General features: G+C 48.1%; 1 protein-coding gene across 4 annotated transcripts in view; it reads right to left on the reverse strand.

Moving 5' to 3' along the window:
• The window catches only part of ACTR3B (ARP3 actin related protein 3 homolog B), a 69147-nt gene that overhangs the window by 14781 nt on the left and 30546 nt on the right, over positions 1 to 23820 (reverse strand). For 2 of the 4 annotated variants that reach the window (XM_018046662.1, XM_018046665.1), the window contains 6 exons: positions 21031 to 21155; positions 20227 to 20337; positions 8310 to 8405; positions 7268 to 7375; positions 3488 to 3631; positions 441 to 614 (listed from right to left, as the gene is read on the reverse strand). In XM_018046662.1, the coding sequence (XP_017902151.1) occupies positions 441 to 614; positions 3488 to 3631; positions 7268 to 7375; positions 8310 to 8405; positions 20227 to 20337; positions 21031 to 21155 (758 nt within the window). Of the gene's footprint in view, positions 1 to 440; positions 615 to 3487; positions 3632 to 7267; positions 7376 to 8309; positions 8406 to 9356; positions 9434 to 20226; positions 20339 to 21030; positions 21156 to 23820 lie in introns of those variants that run through there. The other 2 variants (XM_018046664.1, XM_018046663.1) reach the window with 2 other exon arrangements.

Raw genomic sequence — 23820 nt, forward strand, 5'->3', positions numbered from 1 at the left:
AGCTCTAACTTTAATTTGCAGCAGGAAACATGGCAGGACCCACCGTCTGGGGTTCAAAACTGGAGTTGGGGCGGACGTTCACAAAACATGGAAAGGTCACGTGCCCTCCTACACCCACACTGAGAGTCTGCCGGGATCAACCAATTTTCTGGTTACTGTGAGAGCAACTCCATCTCCACTATCTTCTATTGCTCTTAATCTTCTGATTAAGCGTCTTCCTAATCACTTGTTATCTATCTTTCCAACAGAGAGCCAGGTCTAAAGAGGACAGCAGTCAAGCAGGTGATCACACAGGGTGCTGTAACAGCTGCAGAGGGTGGGGCGGGCGCCCGGCGGTCCTCACGGGAAGGCGGCCCGAGGACTGCTGCCTACAGACACCAGAGGGCAGCATCGCTCCACCACACACGCGGACTTCGCTCTCCGAAAGCCCGCCTCTTTACCTCCGGGTGAAAGAAAATCTCAGGGCCCAGGAACCTTTCGTAACCGACATCTATGACAAACTTCTTCTGGTTGATGGCGTTGATCCCCGTGTACTGTTTGATCCACTTCCGAGGATCCACGTCGTACTTGGCGAACTCCTTGACTATATCAGGGCAGATGTAGCAGTATTTCTCCTGCAGACAGACACACACACACACAAAGTCACCAGAGTCTGCCTCTGACCAAGACCCAGTAACCCCCAGCCCTGGACACCCCGAAACCAGTCCTGCCTGCTCATCACAGCTCCAGTGCGGACACGGCCAGGCCTCACAGACTTTCCATGACTCTGCTCCGGACTGTGAGCGAACCTGCTTGCTTTGCAGCTCAGCTATGCATCTTAGCCTTTCCCTCACATTCTGCTGCTGATCAGCTGAAGTATGTCTGACGGCGTGTACTAAGCATCTTGTCTCCATCTCCTGTCTCCTTATTCCTCGTGGGCCCCACACGGCACCTGCCCGGGCACTCACGGCCGTCCACCCTGACCAGCAGACCTGCGCTGCAGCCCCACACTGAGCACGGCCGACTTCACCCGGATGCCAAACACGGCTGATCCCGGGTCGTGAACCTGCTGTGCAGTCTGACACGGCAGGGCCACCAACTCCACAACATGGACACACTGGACTCACAACAAAACACACACACACCACTGCCCACTGGAGCACACACTCCAGCGCAGTCAGGAGAGTAAGCAACGACCATGGCGAATAAGCAGACCACATGGCACCTTACAAGGTGCCAGGTGCCACGGATGAAAGAAGAGGCCGACGGGCAGGACGGAGCGGCCGCGAGCTGCGGCCTGAGAAGCGCTCCTGGTTTTCACCCGGACACCAGCATCCGCCTGAGACATGCCCAGTGTCTCCCTGGCGTCTGGTGATGCTCCCCTGGGGATCTCTGGTCAATCACCTGTCCTGAGAGCTGACCTCAGCAGAGCAGCAGGTGGCTCTTGGGCACCAGATCCTGAAATAAAGCTCCCTGTGGGCAGCGTGGGCTGTGTTCACCACCAGGCCCAGAGCTCATGCTCACGGCACATTCTAGGGCCTCTGAAGGTGGTTTCATGATAGTAAGTTTGCAGTGTCCTAGAATCCCTGAAACAGACCCTAATGCCATCCTTGATACACTCTGTCAAATTATGAGCTCCACAACACTGTGCTCGTTAATATCACAGTGAGTCCACGCGACTGCCAGTCTGCAGACTACAGAAACATGCCGCTGCCCTGGAGGCCTGCTCAGCTTCTCAGGGCACCGCAGCTGCTCCAAGTGACGGCACGAATACCTCAGTGACGCTGGACGGGGCACGGCCGTGTCTGCACTAAGCTCTGGACCCCTGGAGGCCTGCTCAGCTTCTCAGGGCACCGCAGCTGCTCCAAGTGACGGCACAAACACCTCAGTGACGCTAGATGGGGCGCAGCCATGTCTGCACTAAGCTCTGGACCCCCGCTGCCAGGCCCGTGAGTGCCAGGCCCACCAGCCTCAGGCCTGCGGAGACCACCCCTGTGGGGTGCAGGGGCCGCACCACCTTTCCAGGACACCCCCGTCCCGGTCTCAGGGAGGAGTGAGCAGAGGACTAACCACAGGCCAGGCAGCTGGCTGGAGGGACAAGGGCCTCTCGGCCCCCACCTCACAGCTAAGCCACACACTGTGCGGCCTGAACACACCAGATCAGGGTCAGGGTCAGCACCAGGCTCCAGAAGGCCCATGACAAAGGCAAGGCCACCACCACAGGGACCCGGAAAGCAGCCCCCTAGTCACCGCTCAGGGCTCTGCTCCCCCACATCCACCCCGAGGGCTGGTCACGTGCGTGACAGAGGGGGCGGGGAGGGGACGAGAAGAAAGGCGAGGAAGGGAGGGCAAATGGGGGAGGTTTCAGTCTAAAAGGACGCTTCCGTGAGCTTCCCAGGGGGAGAGGGTGGATCTGGGGTTGGGCCGGGGCCTCGAGTTCGGCTCTGAGGCGCCCCCTCCCTGGAAGCTCCTGTCCTGGACACCCAGGGCAGCAGGGGCCCCTCCTCACAGGAGCCCCAGCCCCAGAACACCTGTGCTCACCGAGGGCGGGGAAACAACGGAGTGCCCCCTTGCTCCCTTTCCTTCAAGCCCCCTACTGGGTGCTTAGTGGGGGACAGGCAGGGGAGGCTGAACTCCCCGAGGTTCAGATGCTGTGTGCTCTATGAGAAGGGGAGACGCCCGAGGCCCCCTGCCGCCCCCACACTTAAATGCTTCTCTGTAAGCAAAACCCTTGCTCTTCATCTGTATGACAATCACCCTTGTGTTATGAAGACCCTCTTGCATTTTGGCTATAATAAAAAACAGTAATTTGTCCTGATTTTCAGTAATTTGTCCTGATTTTCAACCTGGAAAGAAAGCTCCTTTAAAAAGGGTCTATCAGCTGCTACATACAGAGAAACACAAAGACCAGACTGATGAGCCCGGTCAAGCGGGCACTTTTAGAAAGGCTCGGTAGGACGTTTTCCTTCTCATCTTACTGATTTGATCTTTAAAGCCCTCTGAAACCTTTCCAGCATGGTCATTACAGTCTAGAAACGACAGGGGGCGGGGTGGGGGGGCGCCGATCAATGACCCCACCCTGGAACAGCATTACTCTGAGCTGTAATTCACGGGGCTCAGAACCACACTCTACAGGTGCTGGAAATGCGTCTGAATGCTGGCTGACTTCACCAGACTCCTGACGTCACTGCTGCTGCTCTCTAAGCTACAGATGAACTTGGAGGGAGGGGAAGCAGACACACTCAGCTAACTGAAGTTCTAACCTAATTAGCCTCCTTGAAATGATGCTGGCCTGGGTCTGGGGCTCAACCCCGGCCACCAAGCTGCCCTCATTAACAGCAGGAACCCCCACAATCATAAATGGTTAGAGACACACGTTCTCTCAGGGAGGGAGGAGGAAGGAAGACGAAGCTGGGGGCAGGGGTGGGGCTGGGGGCAGTGGCAGCAAGGGAACCCTCCAAACACCGTTTCTCTCTCCCCCAGACAGCCTGCGCCCGCCTGTCTCTACCTTGATGGCTTTGGCGGTCTCCAGCGACTGCTCCGGGGGGATCCCCGCCTCCCGCTCCCGCAGCAGCTGCTGGATGAAATAGGTGATGTCCCGCCCTGCGATGGGGATGTGCTTGATGCAGCTTCCAATCACGTAGCCTTCTGCCTAGGGAAGGAGGGAAAAAGACAAGGGGGAGGCCTGTGAGCAAGGCCAGGAGGCACGGGCTCCCAGCGCCGAGTCAGCCCTGCCCGCCCAGCACCACGGCGGTTCCCGCGGCCACACACACTGTCTGCGGAGGGCTCGCTCGGGCCTGGAGCCGAGTGTGGTTCCGTTAGTAGAACCTGACGTTTTCATCAAGAATGTGAAGAGAAAACCCTATAAAACTGTTCATTTCCAAAAAGTACGGCTGCCAGTCAGAACAACGGATGAATCCTCCTTTCATTCTCTAACAAAAAGGAAAAAGTTTTATTTATAAGTGTTACAGCAACTAGAAATGGACCTGTACTGAAAAGTCAGCAATCTGGTTAGCAGGCGGGACGCAGATTCCAACAACCTGGACTCAGTCCGGTTCCACAGGCGTGGGCTGAGGGACCGTGGATGCTGGTAACACATTCAGCCTCGACGCCCTCATCCATAATGTGGGGCAAATGGGGTGGATGTTGGTGATAAAGCCTTCACGGGTAAGTCCAGCACCTAGCCTGTCCCGGGCAGGTAGTAAGCGCCCAATAAGCGGTCCCCTCCACCGTAGAGTGAGCGGCACTGCTCAGGGATGATGACTGGTTAGCCCACCTGAGCGCTCCGCACGGGGGACCACACTGGGAGGGACTGGGCTGTCCTCCGCCAGTGCCAGCCAGGAGCTGCAGCCCAGTGCCCCTGCCCACTGCCCTGCGGGCACAGCTGCCACAGAAGGCAAGCTGGGCGCCTCCAGCTCGCTCCAGGGAGCTGACGGTCAGCGAGGAGCCCAACCCCAGCTTCCTCGAGTGAAGAAGGGACCCTCAGAGTCTCCTGTGAAGCCCTGTCTCCTGGGCCACGAGCCCCTGGGACAGAGCAGACTGAGGCGGCTCCATGTGACGGCGTGTCAGCCCTAACAACTTTAAGCACAGACACCATCACAAGTTAAGTTGCAGGAACAAGTCCCTGAGTTCCTCTTGGGGTTTCTTCTGACGTAACTCCATCTAGCAAAGAAGCTGTGGCCTTTCCAAAGAGTCCAAGCCATTTACTAAATATTTTAAGATCAAGATAAAAGATATGAACAAATTATTAAAATAATAAAGATCAATATAAACACTCATAAGAGTATGAGCTCTCTCTGACACAAACCACTCACAATTTTTATATTCTATGCCTTGCGTTAGTCACTCAGTCTTTGTAACCCGCCAGGCTCCTCTGTCCATGGAATTCCCCAGGCAAGAACACTGGAGTGGGTTGCTGTTCCCTCCTCCAGGGGATCTTCCTAACACAGGGATCAAACCCAGGTCTCCCGCACTGCAGCCAGGTTCTTTACCATCTATGCTTTATATATAACACGTTCTAAAATGAATTCAACCAGTGTTCAATCAGCTTCATCACAGCATTAAATATATTAAAACGCCCCGCAAAACCAACAACAGGAAAATAAATGAGTGATGCTATACCCAGAGGGTGGGCTATTACGCAGTGACTATTTTTTTCACAGAATATTTAACCATACATGAGGGAGAAACCAATATGCAAAATATAAATTTAGGATTACACTGCACAATCAGAATACAAAATCAGACACAAAATATTCTAATTCCGCTTAATATACATGCAAGTGTGTTTAGGAGCTTAGAAAGACGTAACCAAAAGCATAACGCAGTCCTCTGGATGGGTATTACAGGTCTTTTTTTCCCTTCTCTATTCCTCCATATTTTGTTCAACAAATGTAATTTTTATAATCAGGAAAATAATGGAAATATAAAACAGATAAAAAGCTGAACAAAAGCTTTCTCTGTGGGCCTGAACACCATGTAGAAGTTTTCTTTTCTTCTCCTCAACCAGACGCCAGAGGGAGGCAAAGAGCAGGGTGCCGTCCAGACCCAGATCTGCCCTGTCTCTGAGGGCATGGCCTCAGCACGGAAGCCAGCCCTCAGCGGTAACCTCGAGGGTCTCCAACACCGGTCATGGCCCTCAAGAGCAGGGAGGGCTTAGGGCCCAGCGGAGGCTGCTCCGCCGGCACAGAGAAGGCTCTGCCTCATCTCTCCTCACCCCCTGCCCCCGGGGCTGGGGCACGCTGGCAGGAGGGCAGGCAGGAAGAATGTGGCTGTATCCTCCTGACTGTGGACACAGGAGTCTTCCCCTGCAGTGAACGCTGGCCTTCCAGGAATTAAAGCTTTAGCATATTAGTATATCACTTCTCAAATGCCTGAAATGAAATGGTGACTATTTTTTCAATCAAAGTAAATGAATTACTTTTAAAGAAAACACCCAGTTTGCACTTTTAAAAGTTACACACACACACACACATGCACCCATATATGCAGAAAACACACGTGCAGTATCCATTGATAACTAGTAACAGGGCTGAATCTGAGTCTGGAGGAGGTAGTTGAGGAATCAGAGCGGGTCTGACTGTCCACTGTGCACCCCCTGCAGGCAGCTTCAATTCATCTTTAAAAGAGCAAACCATGTTTGGGAACGCATGTAAGAAAGATTTTAAAATTAAAAAAATAAAATAAAATAAATAAAATAAAAGTGATAGTCATGTAAGTTTGCTATAAAGTTTATAAAACTTAATAAATATACATTTTTAAGACTAAAAATAAATAAATAAATAAAAGAGCAAACCAAATAATTTGCTTCCCCGGTGGCTCAGCTGGTAAAGAATCTGCCTGCAATGCGGGAGACCTGGGCTCGATCCCTGGGTCGGGAAGATCCCCCTTGGAGAAGGGAACAGACACCCGCTCCAGTATTCTGGCCTGGAGAATTTTATGGAATGTATAATCCACGGGGTCACAAACAGTTGGACACGACTGAGTGACTTTCACTTTCAAATAATTAATTCAAATAGTCCACTGGGCTGAAAGAAAAAACAGATAGTGTTCTCTTAAAGCCTGAATTAAGAAATCACTTCTCTAATATTTAGACATTTAAAACCAAAAAGTGACATTACAGGGTATTCTGCAGGCCAAAATGAACAATCATCCCCGGAAAGTGAAAATCAGTCATGTCCAACTCTGCAGCTCCATGGACTGTAGCCCCTCTGTCTGTGGGAGTCTCCAAGCAAGAATACTGGAGTGCAGTGCGATTCCATTCTCCAAGGAATCTTTCCAACCCAGGGATTGAAGCTCGGTCTCCTGCACTGCAGGCAGATTCTTTACCATCTGAGCCACCAGGGAATCTCCCTTTCTTGGCTCTTAAAGAAGCAGCAAGAAGCAATTCCTCTAAAGCAAGCGCTGGGTCAAGCTACCCACCTCTTGTCACACAGCAAAGAGGTCATCCTGAGCTACTGATACCCAAGCAGACAGCTCAGAACATGAGCCAGGAAGACCCCCTGGTGATGTACCACGGGATCACGTGGAGCCCAGGAGACCCCAAACCACTGCTGACATTCTGACTGCAGGAACCGCCCACTGCAGATCCCACACTGCCAGCACCACGGACACTGGGCGCTGTCTTCTTTCTCACATTACTGGGTGTAAAATTCCTGCTACCGTTGCTGAGTACAGCCATGTCTTCTAAAGTGGTGTCTTAACTTCAGAAGGGTGTTTTCCCTTCGTCTCTTCCCTCACCTCTGATCGGGTGAGGCCCACAGAGTGAAGCCCTGAAGATGCTGCTTACCACTGGGATGGCGTGGGTGACCCCATCCCCGCTGTCGATGACGATCCCCGTTAACGTGCGTTCGCCCACCTGGCGTGATGTCCACGAGGCGGCCAGAGCCAGCACTGCCTGCACGGGAGACACGGAGACCATGAGCCTTCAGGGAGACTCTTCCCAAGGCCTTCACCTGCGGGTTCTCAGGCTCAGTCAAGCCTTCTCCTGCTCAGCAAGTCTGAGTAACTCCTTCCCTTCCCCACCCTCCATCCTCCCCCCAGAATTCAGATCCCAGTCCCATGGGGGACTAGCATGCAAATTCTGTAGGCTTCATCTGAGGAGTCAAGCCTTCCGCAAAATAAAGAAGAGTCTTGCTAAGAAAAGCTGGTGAGAACCACCAGAGGTTGGGGCATGTGCTGTCTCCCACATTAATTTTCTATGTTAACTCCTCCTCCTCCTTTTCCTTAGAAGTGAAGGACCAGAGTATGCAGAAAATATTTTGGGAGATACTTTTTAAAAATTTATTCCCAAAAATCTCAGTTTCTTTATATAGAATAGCAGGTAAACAACAACAACCAAAACCAACAAAAAACCCACATTAAGAACAATTAGCTTCTACACGCTCATGGAGCCCAAATCCCAAAGCGGGGACCCTCTAGAGACCCTTGTTTTGTTTTTCAACAAATTCTATAGCATCTTTTCCTTTTTATGATCAGAAATGAAAGAAGCCAAAAAAGAACCATTGTCTCAAGCTTGTCACCCACATACCTTAGATGCTAATGTATGTGAAAAGACAAAAGCTGGACAACTCCATACCAGCAATAAAAACATAGATCCCAGAACATGTTTGTACAGCATTTGAGTTCAAACCCAAATACTGTGTGTGTGTTTGTATGCGTGTGTTTCAGTATGTCGGGGTGTGTGTGTGTGTGCGCGCGCGCGCGCGTGTGTGTGGAGGGTGCAGAAAAGGAAGAACACACAGCAGTCTCACAACAGGGGCCTTTAGGATCACCTCCACTATGAGACAGCCAAGGATATTTACGAATCATAAAAATCACTCTGCTTTTACCTGAACTGCAATGTAGAGTCCTGGGACATTAAACGATTCAAACATAATTTCTGCGAGATACTCTCGATTTTCCGGTGTATTCAGTGGTGGTTCTGTCTGTAAGAAAACATTCACTATATGTAGCATTCACTCAAATTTCATGTCACTACAAGAGAATCGTAAAAACGTTACCCTAAAAGCATGATAACTAGGCTGCTGTACCATTTCCTAATTTCAGAGGTAAGGCACACCCAGGGAATACTCTAAAGAAATCTGTACTTTAAGAAACAGGTCTTACAGCTAATGTCTTAGGAGCTTTGACACAGCAGAGCAAAAACCTCTCTAAACACTTCTGCTCTTACTAGCCACCCCCAAAACAAGAACCAGACACAGAAAAGGAAACTCTATCTTCGATAATGCAACACCTACACACCCTGAAGCTGAGGAGACCTGTGGCGAGTTGCCACGGGCAGTAACCCCACTCCCACCCCCCGAGACAGGAGAGGACACCAAGAAGGGGAAGGACTGGTGACTCCAGATGGCAGGCCAGCCACGCGGGTCTCCAGAGAAGAGCTGAAGCAGGGCGCCCCCGCGTGGAACAGACCAGTCTGAGCAGAGAAGAGCTGAGAAGCCTCCCTCCCCGGAGCCCCAGCTGCTGTGAGAGCACAGGCCACAAGGTCAGATGAGGCAGCTTCGCCATCAGCTGCGAGGAAGAAAGACCCACGCAGAAGCGGCTTCGCCCAGACCCGCTTCACCCGCGCCCGGCCCAAACTCACACGCAGAGCTGTCCAGAAGAACTCCTTTCATTCCAAGATGAGGAAAGAACTCAAAGAAACCAGCCAAAGGCCGTGTAAAAACACCGCAAGAGAAAGGGAGGGAAGACAGAAAACTAGCAGGAAAAACAAACGGCAGACAAAAAACATTTACCCAGAAAAACAGAGAAAAACGAAGCAGGTGAAAATCACGGTAAAGACGTTTCAGAAAATTGAAGTATCTGTTTTAAAATAGCCACCATTATCAAAGAGGAGGAAGTAAACAGGATTACAGAAAGAAAAAGAATAAATAAACCTGCTTTTTGTCATTCAGCAGTATGTTGTGAACACTTTTCCATGTCAATAAATATGGACATACATCATATATTTAAGCTGCAAAAAAAGAAAAGAAAGAAAAAATAAATAAATAAAAATTCTCTGGGCCTTTAGGCAAAATTCCACGTTACCCTTTGTTATAGACTGAGCTGTGTCTCCCAGAATTCCTGCGTTGAAGCCCCAACACTTGTGTGAATGCATCTGGAGACGAAGCCTCTAGGGAGGGAAGAGGGGTACATGAGGTCACAGGGAAGCCCTAATTCTACAGGGTTAATGTCTTTGCAAGAAGAGGAAGACACACCGGAGAGCTCTCTTTCACACCAGCACAGAGGGAAGACTGTGGAGGACATGAAGAGGTCAGGAAAAAAGGTCTCACCAGACACCAACCTGATGGCACCCTGCCTTCAGACCTGAAGCCTCCAGAACTCTGAGAACACTGTGGGATTTTACCACGCTTAGTCTGGAAAAGCAGCCCGTTCATGGATCACAGATCTGTCATGGCGAAGGGGCTTGCGTAACTCAATGACGTGATGAGCCGTGCCCTGCAGGGCGACCAAAGATGGATGGGTCATGGTGGAGAGTTCTGACAAAACATGGTTCACTGGAAGAGAAAATGGCAACCTACTCCAGTATTCCTGCCAGAAGAACCTCATGAATAGTATGAAAAGGCAAAAAGATATGGCATCAGAAGATGGACCGCCCCCCCTGGTCGAAAAGTATCCAATATGCTACTGGGGAAGAGCTGAGAAATAGCTCCAGATCCTTTGGCCACCTGATGAGAAGAGCTGACTCAGTGGAAAAGACCCTGATGCTGGGAAAGCTTGAGGGCAAGAGAAGGGGATGACAAAGGATGAGATGGTTGGATGGCATCATCAACTCTACAGACACAAGTTTAAGCAAACTCCAGGAGATAGTGAAGGACAGGGAAGCCTAGCGAGCTGCAGTCCACGGGGTCACAAAGAGTCAGACACGACTTAGCGACTCAACAACAACAAATGTGCAAGGACACTAGAACACCCTTAAAGCACGGAAAGTACAGCCAGCCTCGGCCATCAACACAGACATGTGTGTGCCACTGGGTCACTTACAGGGTCTTCAGGGCAGGAAGGTGTGGCCACACGGCTCACCAATTGTGTTGCAAAAACAAATCTGCCCTGAGAGCTTAGCTGGTAAAGATCTGCCTGCAATGCGGGAGACCTGGGTTCGATTCCTGGCTTGGGAAGATCCCCTGGGGAAGGGAGTGATTCCAGTATTCTGGTCTGGAGAGTTCCATGGACTGTATAGTCCAATGGGTTGCAAAGAGTCGGACACAACTGAGCGACTTTCACTTTTCACTTTTAAACATATAAGAACCTGGGAGAATCTCATTCCTATGAAGCTTTCCTGAATTAACTATTAGGAGATAAGCTTTAGCCAAACAATAAAAATGCAGAAAGTACAACCAATGACTCACAGTGAGCAATTAATCCATTTAAGGTGTAGAAATAAAGATTTTTCTTTTCTGAGAATTATAGCTATAGAACAGAAAGTAAACACTGTAAATTAAGTCAGCAGGACCCGTATTAAGTTGAGAGGTATACATGGAAAGGAGGAAAGAATAAAAAGACATTGATACCCTCGTATCATGGAATCAAAAAATAATTGTTTTATTGACAGAGTATCACATACATTAGTATACATAACGTTATAGACGTAAATATTAGACTGTTCAGTCAAAGTGTTAGCCGTGTCCAACTCTTTGCAACCCCATGGACTACAGCCAGGCTCCTCCCTCTGTGGAATTCTCCAGGCAGGAATAGTGGAGTGGGTAGCCATTCCCTTCTCCAGCGGATCTTCTTGACCCAGGGATCGAACCCCGGTCTCCTGTACTGCAGGTGATTCTTTAACCCTGTGAGCCACCAGGGAAGCCCAGTGTTTAGTAACAATCAGTCCAAAGCAAGTGACAGAGGAAAGAAAGAGAAGGTAAGAAAAATGTGGAAATGTAACAACCTAGTCACTAAGCACAGGAGGAAGTAGTCATCCCTACAAATATAAGTAAATACGCAAAAGTATAGCTACATTAAATTTTTTTTTTAAATACTGAGTCTTGGGACAAAAAAAGGGAAATACCAGAAAAGTCCAAATCTGGATTGTGGATGAGTTAGCAGCATCATATCAATGTTGATTTTCTAGTTTTGATAATTACATTGCGGTTATGAAAGATGTTAACAGGGAGCTGGAGGAAGAGTATATGGAAGTAATCTGTAAAGATTTTTTTTAAACCTTCAAGTCTAACGTTCTTTCAAAATATTTTAAACTGTACAAATAAAAGTAACTGAAACAATTTTTAAAAATCATTGAATTATCAGGAAGAACTCACCCAAGAGAAATCAAAGAGGAAAATCAAGCCTGAGTTTTCAAACATGAATTCACAAACAAAACACATCAAAACGAGACAGCACAGCGGGCAGCGAAGCAGCTGAGCCGAGGCCACGCCAGCCTGGCCGAGAGGGGAGCTCTGTGGCCCACACCCCGCCCTCAGCTTCCCAAGTCTGGAAAGTGACTTCCTCTCTCTATGCACAATTAGCGCTGACCTCACAGGAGCCTAACCCGAGGCAGCACCTGGCACGCGGTGAGTTACTGTCACCAAAAGCATCAGCAAGGAGCAGTGAGAAAACGCCTACTAGTGACACAGTCTCCTGGCTGAGACCACGAAACAAATCACATTACCCTGTCCAGGCAAAAAACAGAGTGCCTCAGAGAGGCACTGTTCCTGAGATTGGAAAAAACCTAAATGCCCATCACTAGTGGCACCCCACTCCAGTACTCTTGCCTGGAAAATCCCATGGACGGAGGAGCCTGGTGGGCTGCAGTCCATGGGGTCGCTAAGAGTCGACGCGACTGAGCGACGTCACTTTCACTTTTCACTTTCATGACTTGGAAAAGGAAATGGCAACCCATCCCAGTGTTCTTGCCTGGAGAATCCCAGGGACGGGGGAGCCTGGTGGGCTGCCGTCTCTGGGGTCGCAGAGTCGGACACGACTGAAGCGACTTAGCAGCAAGCAGGAACTGACGCAACAAGCGACACCACATCCGTAAACACAGCCTTCCGCAGCCATTAAAAAGGGTGGGCTCCATGGGTGCTGATACGAAACTCTCTCTCGAATAAGCTGTTAAATGAACACTCCTAAAAGTTCTTCTGTGTCAACAACTTCAAGAAAAATAAAAGAAGGTGTGTGGTGGAGAGGAAGGGGAGCTGCTTGAAGGGCAGAGTGTCAGATTATGAGATGGGAACATTTCAGAGACCTGTCACAGCACAGGGTTAAAACAAGCAACACCGCTGGACTAAACACTAACATATGGTTAAAGGGGTACATTTCACACAATGCTTTTCATCACAATTGAGTCTAAAATAAAATTTAAAGCCCGAGATGCACAGCAGTGTGTGTACCTTGTTACCACGGTACAAACAAGCCCATGTGCAGTCCCCATGCCTGCGCACTAAGCTCTCTGGTTAAGACCCAGGAAAGAGGGGTCCTCTCAGGAATGTATCCTCTCAGGATGCAAACCTGGGAGGCAGCGCAGAGCAGAGAGGAGATCCCATGGACTGGAAGCCCCTGCACCTTCTGACTCCGCGCTATGTGCTGTCTCTTCAAACAAGTCAGTCTGGCCGTCGACGGCGGGCTTTAGTTCAGACTCCTGTCTAGCAACTAAGGCAAAGCTCAAACACAGTGCCCCAAGCAAGTTTTAATCACTGTAATGAGAATCAATATATTCCCCGGATGGGAGAGAGAACACAATCTTAAGGAAGAAATAATAGAGTCATCAAAAGCAGACTGTAAATAAGGGGTCTAAAAGTCACCCAGCAACATGTAACTTATTTTAACGTGCCAACCTCAAGGTGTTGCGATTAAACCTGTTACTCCCTTAAAAAAACAAACAAAAAACACCCAGCACATAGTCAGCACGGTGCTACAACTCCTGTTTTACCATTTCTTTCATTTAAAGCACATGAGTAATAGCTGCAGGTTTCAACAGTACTGGCTACCAAATATCTCCTTAAAGTACTTCCTATCAACCTGAAAAACAAAGGCTCTTGGTGGGGTTAAATAACTGGGCAAATACATGCAAACGCTGAGTGGGGGAGGGGCAGGGCACAGAGCAGGGGCTGGATAAACGCCAGCTCTACTATTGATAACCTAACTCACACCAGAAGAAATTATATATATTAACTACAGAGACCTACAAAATCTTTTCTCACCTTGAAGAGGAATGCGAGCACCGTAATAAGTACACTTTATAAACAAAGCATCTAAACTAAAGTAGAAGGGAAAAAGGATCAGGAAAAGACGAAAACAGCATGAGAATTGTGCATGCTAACAGGCAGTGTTTCTCGTCTCCCGGCCAAGAGCTGCCTGTTTGGTGTGGAGCAAAAGCTGAGCCTATGGAAGACATCCCCAGCAAGAAAACAGATGAAGCCAGGCTCCTGGATTCTTCCTGGGTTTGAGTTCAGTGTCAACTGGTGCTCCAAATAAATCCCAGACGGATGAAAATCACGTGTCAACATCAAAGGAGAAGAGGCTTACTACATAAAAATTCACAGGTATAGAAGTTCAAAACATAATGTGCAAAGGCGGGGGGGGGGGGGGAATGACAAAAACAAGTATGTGCTCCGGACAAAAGGCTGCTACCTATTATACGTAAGAGTTCACAGTGTAAACAAAACGTGGTACATACAAACAACAAGAACATTTATCAGCCCTGAAAAGGACGGAAGTTCTGCTGCGCCACAATGCGGCTGAAGCCTGAAGACACTACACTAAGTGCAGCAAGCCGGTCACGAAAGGGCAAATACTGTTCAAGTCGGCTCGCATGAGGGCCTGGAACAGCTGCAGTCGCAGAGACATGAAGGCGGGGGAGCGGGGGAGGGGAGGGGGAAGTCGTTCTTTCCCGGGGTCAGAGTGCCAGTCTGGAAGACGAACCCGTCCTGCAGGTGGACGGTGCTAAGAGCTGCACAACAGTGTGAATGTATTCCATTCACCAAACCGGACGCTCAAAAGCGGTTAAAATGGTGAATTTTACAGTGTGCACATTTCACCCCCAAAGAAATCTGTGTTGCTCAGTCTATCAGTCACATCCGAATCTTTGTGACCCATGGACTGCAGCGAGTCAGGCTTCCCTGTCCCTCACCATCTCCTGGAGCGTGCTCAAACTCATGTCCACCGAGTCGGTGATGCCATCAACCATCTCATCCTCTGTCATCCCCTTCTCCCCTTGCCTTCGAGCTTTCCCAGCATCAGTCTTTTCCAATGAGTTGCATCAGGTGGCCAGAGTATTAGAGCTTCAGCTTCAGCATCAGTCCTTCCAATGAATAATCAGGGTTGATTTCTTTTAGGATGGACTGGTTGGATCTCCTTGCATTTCAAGGGACTCTCAAGAGTCTTCCCCAACACTACAGTTCAGAAGCACCAGTTCTTCAGTGTTCAGCCTTCTTTATGCTCCCCCGGTCACATGTGTACATGACTACTGGAAAAACCAGAGCTTTGATTAGACGGACCTTTGTCGGCAAAATATGCTCTCTAGGTTTGTCACAGCTTTTCCTCCAAGGAGCAAGCGTCTTTTAATTTCATGGCAGCAGTCACTATCCACGGCGATTGTGGAACCCAAGAAATAAAATCTGTTACTGTTTCCACTTTTTCCATTTATTCGTCACAAATAGGACCAGATGCGAAAATCTTTCTTCCCTGATGGTTCAGACAGTAAAGAATCACCTGCAGTGCAGGAGACCCGGGTTCAATCCCTGGGTTGGGCAGATCCCCAGAGAAGGGAATGGCTACCCACTCTGGTACTCTCTTGCCTGGAGAATTGCATGGATGGAGGAGCCTGGTGGGCTGGTACGTGGGGTCGCAAAGAGTTGGATGCGACTGAGTGACTAACACATTAAAAAAAACTTCTAGGTTAAAAAAAATTCATACAAATCACAGCTATAGGAAAAGCAATATAACACTGATATGTAAAAACACAGCAGAGAACATGAACAGGCAATTCACAAAAGAGGACGGACAACCAACATACGAGAAAGGTTTAAGGCCCAAGTTATTAAAAACGGAGATTAATGTCAAATAATCAAAAATATTAATCCAATTCTGCCAAGAGTTCAAATGATGTGGTCTCTTGTACACTGAAGATTTCAGTATGAAATGGTACGCTAAAGATTCAAAGTTATTAATACTTCTGGACCCCAAAATCATATTAATACATAACTTTTATATTTTTAACATAAAAAGTATTCTAAATATAGAAAAAACTATGCAAAGATTACTTCATATTACTTCTTATAAAACCAAGAAATTGGAAGTGAAAGTAAACATCTAAAAATAGAGGAAGTGCTAAAGAGACGGGAAATAGTCACTGGATAGAGGATTATGTAGCCACTAAACTGAGGATTACGAAAACCTCTCCCTTCACGGGGGAGAGGGATGGAAAACACAATATGGATGCAAAAACATATAAAAACACAGTGAAAAGATTGAGTGAAGATATGCTAAATATTAAAATGTATGTTAATGGCACAGGGGTGTGAAAAGTCCCCCAAATATCTTCCAAATTTTCTAATTCACACTTACAGTTCTATACTAAAAAATCTTTACAAATGTTGTGAAATCTGGGGTTACAGCTTGTGTGCAAAGTTCCACAGAAATGCCCAGTACAGCTCTCTGATATATTTATCCAGATGGAGAGACTCACAGAGGCAGGGCAGCGAGCAGAGCCGGGGAAGCGGCCTGCTGGCTCCCAGCACAGGCAACCTCGCCACACCCGGCCAGAGTGTTAAGACGTTGAATGGGATCTTGTCTTGCCACTGTCTTCATGCCCACGGTCACATCATTACGGCAGGCAATGCGAGTTCCCTACCCAGCACCTAGCCTCCCTTCTGCTTTAATGACAGACCACTAATCAATCATGGGCCCACAGGAAAAGCATTTCCCAGACTTCCTGAAGGACAGGGACGGCTAAGTGAGTAAGTTCTGGCCAACAAGAAGCTAAAGCCGGTGGATATGGCTTCTAGGAGAGCTCCTTACAAGGGTGAAGGGAGACTCAAGTAGTAGACTCCCTTCTGCTGCTCTTAACACCTTCCTGGAATGCAGAGGTGACGACTGGAGCTGCAGCAGTCAATCTGTGGTCATAAGGTAACCTTTGAATGGAAGCCATGTGCTAAACAGATCTCCAATGACACAAGGAAGCTGCCCTGCTTACTACAAATGTATTTAAGAAAAACAGAATCCTTAACTTGCTTACACCACTGCATTTTACACTTTAATTACTTGCTACCAAACAATTCACCATCTGGGAAGAATTTACCTTAAAATCTGTATACTTCCATTTAAGGGAATGTTTTCAATATAATTAGGTTCTCCTGGTTCCCAAATTAAATTCAGCATTATTAATGGCAAATTCTCATGGGTTCTGAGAACCATAGTCATAAATCCGTTTTTTCTCAATCCTCCCTTTCCTTTATGTTTCCCGCTCGTAACTGTTCCTTTAGGATACCAATCTAAATGAAGCTTTCCCAAACCATTACTTAGTATGAGATTTAAACTAGAGGTATCAAATTCTTATTTTTTTAATACTGAAACATGATTAAAACGTCACATGAACACAAGTTACACATACATTTTTATTCATTAATAATGGTGCCACATCATCTGGCATTAATTGGAAATGAATGAATTAATCAGCACCATAAAGCCAACCCGCATTTCTGGATGCACATGGGCCTAATAGCACTCCACCCCCAAGACTCTCTGTAACTGCAGTGAAGAAACCTTTCTAGAAGGATAAAGCCTCAAGGCGGGGAGAACAGGAGAGGAGATGACAAGGCGCTGGAAGGCAGAAAGCACGTGGTCAGGGGTGGGACCGCGCGAACCCGGGGCTGTCCACCTCCGCTCTGGCCGGCGACCACCACGCTGGACGGAGTGGGTCCACATCGCTCTCAAGAGTCGGGAAGGGAACACACACGGTCACGGGCAGCATGAGGGCCGCTGGAGAGCGGGTACAGCATCGCTTCTGGGTGCGTCTCTGAGGTGTCTCAGGGAGAGAAGAGCAGTCAGGAGCGAGTAGAGAGACAGGCCCTCACCCACGCGGGCAGGCATCACCCAGGCCACTGAGGACCCCGTGGCAGAAACACACAAGGGACGGGCGGTTCTCTCTGAGCCGGTACGCCCAGCTCTCCTGGTGGCAGAAACACACGAGGGACGGGCGGCTCTCTCTGAGCCGGCACGCCCACCTCTCCTGGTGGCAGAAACACAGGAGGGACGGGCGGTCCTCTCTGAGCCGGCACGCCCAGTTCTCCTGGTGCTCCTGGTTCTCGGGCATGCATGCTGCTTGCTCCTCCCCCGTGACTCACATTCAAAAAGTCTGCAAATCTCCCCAACGAGACAACTCGATTCCCACTCAAGAGCACCCCAAGGTTCTAACACACGCGATTCTGTTTTGAGCTCTGGGCAAATCAGTGTTGGGGGAAAAGGGCAGGATTCCCGTTTGCTATCTGCTCAATCCACACGACCGAGAAGAGGTGAGTCTCGGAAACGTCTTGAAAAGTACGAGCCATGATGAGCCATTCTCACGCCGTCCAGGCCCCTGGTCACCGCAGCCATAAAGAACAGCTTGGGGGATGCCTGAGGACCTTTAATTTACCCCACTGGCTTCTCTTACCCCAAGAAGCCCTCATCTGATGCCAGTTTCATGAATGTCTTCAGCTGACTTTCAGACTTGACCATCCCTCCCTCTACACCAGCTTTACCCCCCGGAACTTCCCCATTAACAGGGGACTGCGGGCATGAACCTGAAAGATGCGTGCCTTCTCGTCACCTCCTCGGTCACGCTGTGCAACGAACTGATCTGGAAAGGCCAAAGCACAATACGCGGAACACAGTATTTTCTGACCTTTAATCAACTGGATTATTTTTGAGGGTTCATTGTAGGTACTCATTTTTGGCCATGAACTTTTCCATGTTCATATGAAACACGCCCCATCTCTTTCAAGAACGTGTTTATCTTCTGCGTGTGTGTGTGCTCAGTCGTGTCCGACTCCTTGGGACCCCATGGACCACAGCCCACCAGGCTCCTCTGTTCATGGCAAGAATACTGGAGTGGGTTGCCAGGTCGCCATTTTCTTCTCCAGGGGATCCTGACTCTGCGATCGACCGCACGTGTCCTGTGTCTCCTCACTGGTGGGCGGGTTCTTTACCACTAGCGCTTCTCAGGCTAATGCAGGCTCAAGCAGAAAAAATTTTCTTGGAGGAAACGTTGCCTGTGGGCTGTGTCCTAGCAGTGTGCACCTGCCCCACAGGCTAAGAGCAGGCATCCCCTGAGTGGAGGGAGAAGAAGCCTCTGGCAGGGAAGCTGGGGCAGACAGAAAGAAGCCGCTGGGCGGCACCTCCCCTGAAGTCCTGTCCAGCAGGCAGGTAGTTACGTGATGTGCAAGAGAAGGGGAAACGCCAAATGTGACGGGTGGGAGTCTGCGGTTTGCTCTGGCTGTAAAGATAACGCCACTCAGACACACCGTCAGCCTTCCGGCTCCAACTGTTTTACATAAACCACTGTAAAGGCACAGGAGAGAACACACACATGGCCAGTAAGACACAGCACTCACCCTCAGTAATTCCTGGTTGTGGGGACATAGCCAGGAAAAAACATCAGAGCACCTTCAAGCACCTGCTCTAATAGATATTAAATATACAGATTCCATCGACCACCATAATAGTCTTTGAGGTTAACATATTTTAAGCCGGATAATTCTAAAGAACACTCCATATTTAACATTAGAGAGAACTATATAATTGGACCAGGGACCGTTTGACAATGTACTTGCATGGAAAAAATCCAAAGCTAAATTATGTAGGTTTTAATGTGCAACTTATGTTGCGTGCAATTGCTCTCCATAACACAAGTGTTTTCTATGCGCAATTAACTTTAACTTAAAAAGAACATTTCATGGAAGGGAACATGTGATGTTGAGGAGAACAATTGGGAAAGATTCTATAACAAGGGATTTCTTTTCATTTCTCTGTCAAGTTTTACCTTGTTTGAACAAGATCAATTAAGTACCACACTATCAGGGCCCATAATTCAGCTCAATTTTATTTCAGATTAAGATTAAATCCTGGCAAAGTAACTTCTTGACTCAGTTTCCTCTGCTATAAGAAGCAAAATCAGAGTCATACGCTTACTTCAGGAAGACATCTGAATACACAGCTGGCTTCCCACCCAAATCCATTCCACCCCCATTTTCGGTGCCACTGGAGGCCCATTTATGTGCCCGCCCTCCTGGAGCCAGGTGTCTGACGTGGTCCCCTCATCAGCCCCAGGGAGAATCTTGGTTAACCCACACCTATGAAGGTCACTGCACTCCCCTTGCAAGGGACCAGGTTTAGGCATGGATGGATGGCGCAAATCTACCAGGAAGGTTTCTGGGAAGGGATTCTTAATTCTTAGGAAGCACTTCTACATCTGAAAGACAACACACCAAGGGGTGGTATAGGAAATTGGGCCGCCATCCTGGCCAGAGGGGAACCAAAACGAGAGGCCAAACTACTGCCTTAGGCTGGCCGTCGCCCTCCATCTCTGAGCTGCTGAAATAACCAGCCCTGGAGCGGCCTGAATCTGGCCTTCCCATTTTGTGAGACAATAAGCCCCTTTTCGTTCTAGACATTTTTGCTGAGCCTTCTGTCATTTAACCAAAAAGTACCCCGATTCATACAAACAGTTTCAGCAGGAATTTAAAGCTCCCCAGGGAAGAATGAAACTCGGACTTAAAATCTAAGCAACTTGGAATTTATAGGGATATATTCTTCTTAGTTCCAGTCACTCACCATTAAAAAATAATGATCCTCAGGTTCAGCTCGAAGATATTTAAAAATCACTTGTTCCATGAACCTTTCCATCAGATCCCAGTCTTCAATTATTCCATGTCTTATTGGCCACTAAAGCAAGAGAAACCAAACCACGTTCATATCAGTAAGAGTAACAGTTTAACAACCGCACTGGCCCAGGAGAGATGGAAGAGACACAATTATTAGAGAAAACAGGGCCTTTGCATGGAGAGAATGTTAACGTACATAAAGAAGTAACAGGCATTTCACCAGAAAGACTGTATTAGATCATTGCTTATATTCTACTCCAGCCATTTCTAAGCACAGAGAATCGTCTGAACCATGGGACAGGTAACAGATGGGAACGTACAGCTAGCCTACCCCACCATTTGATCTGTGGAGTTTGTACGGTTTCCTTTTTAGAACAAATGTCTAGTTAAATAATTTTAGTGCTTCTTTTTCAACTGATCTATCTACAGCTTTCCACATCTGGCCGGGTATTTAGTCCACCTGCAGTATCCCATGGGGGCAGACCTTGGCTTCCCACATGGTCCAGCATCCCGGGTCAGTTCTGCATCCTGGGGCTGTATGAGTTCACCTGCTCTCCCACATCAGAAACACCCGAGTCAAACCAACAACAAAAACCTGTTTTCCAACAGAAGAATAAAACGCACTCCGCCGCTCATGGGCACCGTCCCCACACAGAGCAGCCCTCTGTATCGCCTGTCCCGCTGCCCTGTCCTGGCTGTGCTCTTACAGGGGGGTTTACCCTGGCGGCATCTGTGCGCTCACAGTGGGGTTTACCTTGGTGGCGTACGTGGGTTTATCTATGGCTTCATCCCCTATGAAGAAGTCCAGGTCATCAACGCCCCTCAGTACCCTCCTCTGGGCTTGGTCGACCACCTTCGCCGATTCTCTGATGGCGATACCTGAGGGAAGACAGCACAAAGCGTCCATCACCACACACGCTCATTCCAACCATCAAGAAAGGAGGACATAGACCCTATGCATGTACAAGCAAAATTTCAACATTGGGGTTCTATTTGGGGTCAAGCGTGCTCACAGAGGAGCACATGAAGTAATACAGAAACAAGCTGTTAGGTCCCAGCATTATTTTCAGCAAGGCACAAAGGAACTTAGCTGGTTTACTTTCAAAGCTGACAAAAGCTGTACTGCTAAATTTCTTAGTTTCATCTGAAAAAAAATCCCTCAAGATAGTAAATGAAATGCCCATGGAGTTATCGAATAGGTGCCGAAATTTAACATATAGAAAGAGACAAAATTTTACATACTTTCAGGAGTGAACCGAAAAATGACTGTATGCTCTCAAGTCATATTTATAAAGCTCTATCTCAGATTTAAAACACATTTTTAGTGTTGTTACAAAAAAACCTGACTTCTCACTAAAAGAAAAACCAAGAGTTTGCTAATATCTGACAAAAGAAAAGTACAATAATCAAACAACTGTATTATGTAAAAATATTAATGACCTTTTGGAAAAATTTTAATAAGAGCTTAACCTTGATATTTAGAAATATACTTAATAGTAAATAATCATATAAAACTTAACTCCAGAATTTAACATCTAATGTGGAAAGCCTTACAAAGATTCAATTTTCCATTTCAATTCCTAGCCCCTGGTTACATTCTGAATTCCTATAAACTCCTCTTCATCAACTTTATTCCAAAACAAATTAGTAAACACATACAGTACTTTTTAAAGGTAGACTATCTGAAATCCCCAATTTATTTACAAATGAAGAACAGCAACAAAGCTATGGGAGTGAATTTTAATCCTTTTCCTCAGAAAGGCATCTTCAAGTAACAGCCTCAAAAGCAGAAAAAAAAGAGGACAGAAGTCACTGTGCCCGCCTCCTTTTCTCACTCCAACTCACTGCCACATTGAGCCGCGAAGCTTTCAAGTTATGAAGGGTGGCATGCATCTGAAGCACCAGAATTTTCTGCAGGACACGCTGGGGACTGAGCTAGAGAAGGCATTCGGGTGAGAAGCAGTGAGCCTGTCGGGGCCGCGAGGCTGAGAAAGGGGCCAGAAGAGTCCGGAGGGCCAACGCTCACGAAGGCGCCTGCAGAAACAAGCACAGCCCACCTGTGAACACCATGTACCACCACACAGCACACAGACACGCCATCGTCCAGGCACCCGAGGCATCTCAGAGGGCCCCACGAGCGCCCTGCTGGAGACCCCAGAGCTCGTGACAGGGCGGCGCTGCCAGCGACAAACTTAACCAGGCCTGAACCTAGAATCCCACCACTAAGTCAGCATCAGAGACTGCAGACACACAAAGGCACAAAGACTCTCCAATCATGACACCATGGGCAATCTATCTAACGGAAGAAAAACCACCACCTTAAAGAAAAACACGCTAAATTTAGTGAGAATGAAGCCACCGCGTTCAAAACTTTACGCAACAACAAAGTACATCTTATCCCTCCCCAAAGCTACACGCAAGTACTCTGACCCCAAATTACAAAGGACCAATGTTTTAGTGGCCCTTTGCAACAACAACAAAACCATAAAGTGTGCTTCTAACTGTGATACAGAAGTAACTGAAGTCATGAAAGAGAGGGAAGGTGGGTACACAGAGCTTATATTCAAAATCTTTTGTTCATCCCTATGCAAAGCAAGATGGTCCAAACAGTCCTTGTGAACATGATGGAGAAAAGCGTCTGGAAGAGTGGCTATCAGTGAGAACCTCTTCATGTTCTTGGAGTATATATACGTGACTCATCGCAGAACACAGATCTAAGTAACCCACAGCTTTCTCCAGCACACCAAGGCTCACTAAAGGACCCTGACTCGGGTGTAAACAGAGAGACAAGAAGTGTGCAGCAAACACTGAGATGTAGGACAATGAATGTAACAGCTAACAGGGTCAACACCTAGACCTTCCAGCTGGTTACGTGCATGTGGCATCTCCATGTGACAAAATACCATGAGGTTGTGAAGAAGAGCCAAGCGGTCCTCCGTGTGTTAATCCACAAGGTTCACTAAGGTGGAGGGTCATGAGAAAAAAAAGAAAAAGCAAGGTCCAAAATGGTGTCTGTGGAATGCCACCACCTGGGTACACATGTCTGTGAATATTAGTATTTGCTGGTACACATAGGGTTAACTTGGGAAGGAAGCACAAGAAACCAGAATCATTAGCTGCCCATCTAAGAGGGCACTGGGCAGGAGAAAGTGAATTTTCACTGGACATTTTTAATACCATTTGACGTGTATGTCACATGACTGTACTGCCTATCCAGTTCAGTTCAGTTCAGTTGCTCTGTCCTGTCTGACTCTTTGTGACCCCATGGACTGCAGCACGCCAGGCTTCCCTGTCCATCACCAACTCCCAGAGCTTGCTCAAACTCATGTCCATCAAGTCGGTGATGCTATCCAACCATCTCATCCTCTGTGGTCCCCTTTTCCTCCCGCCCTCAATCTTTCCCAGTATCGGGGTCTCTTCAGGTGAGTCAGTTCTTCGCATCAGGTGCCAAAGTATTAGAGTTTCAGCTTCAGCATCAGTCCTTCCAATGAGTATTCAGGACGGATTTCCTTTAGGATTGACTGGTTTGATCTCCTTGCAGTCC

The sequence above is a fragment of the Capra hircus genome, chromosome 4 (genome assembly GCF_001704415.2).
Source record: "Capra hircus breed San Clemente chromosome 4, ASM170441v1, whole genome shotgun sequence".
NCBI classification, from domain to species: Eukaryota; Metazoa; Chordata; class Mammalia; order Artiodactyla; family Bovidae; genus Capra; species Capra hircus.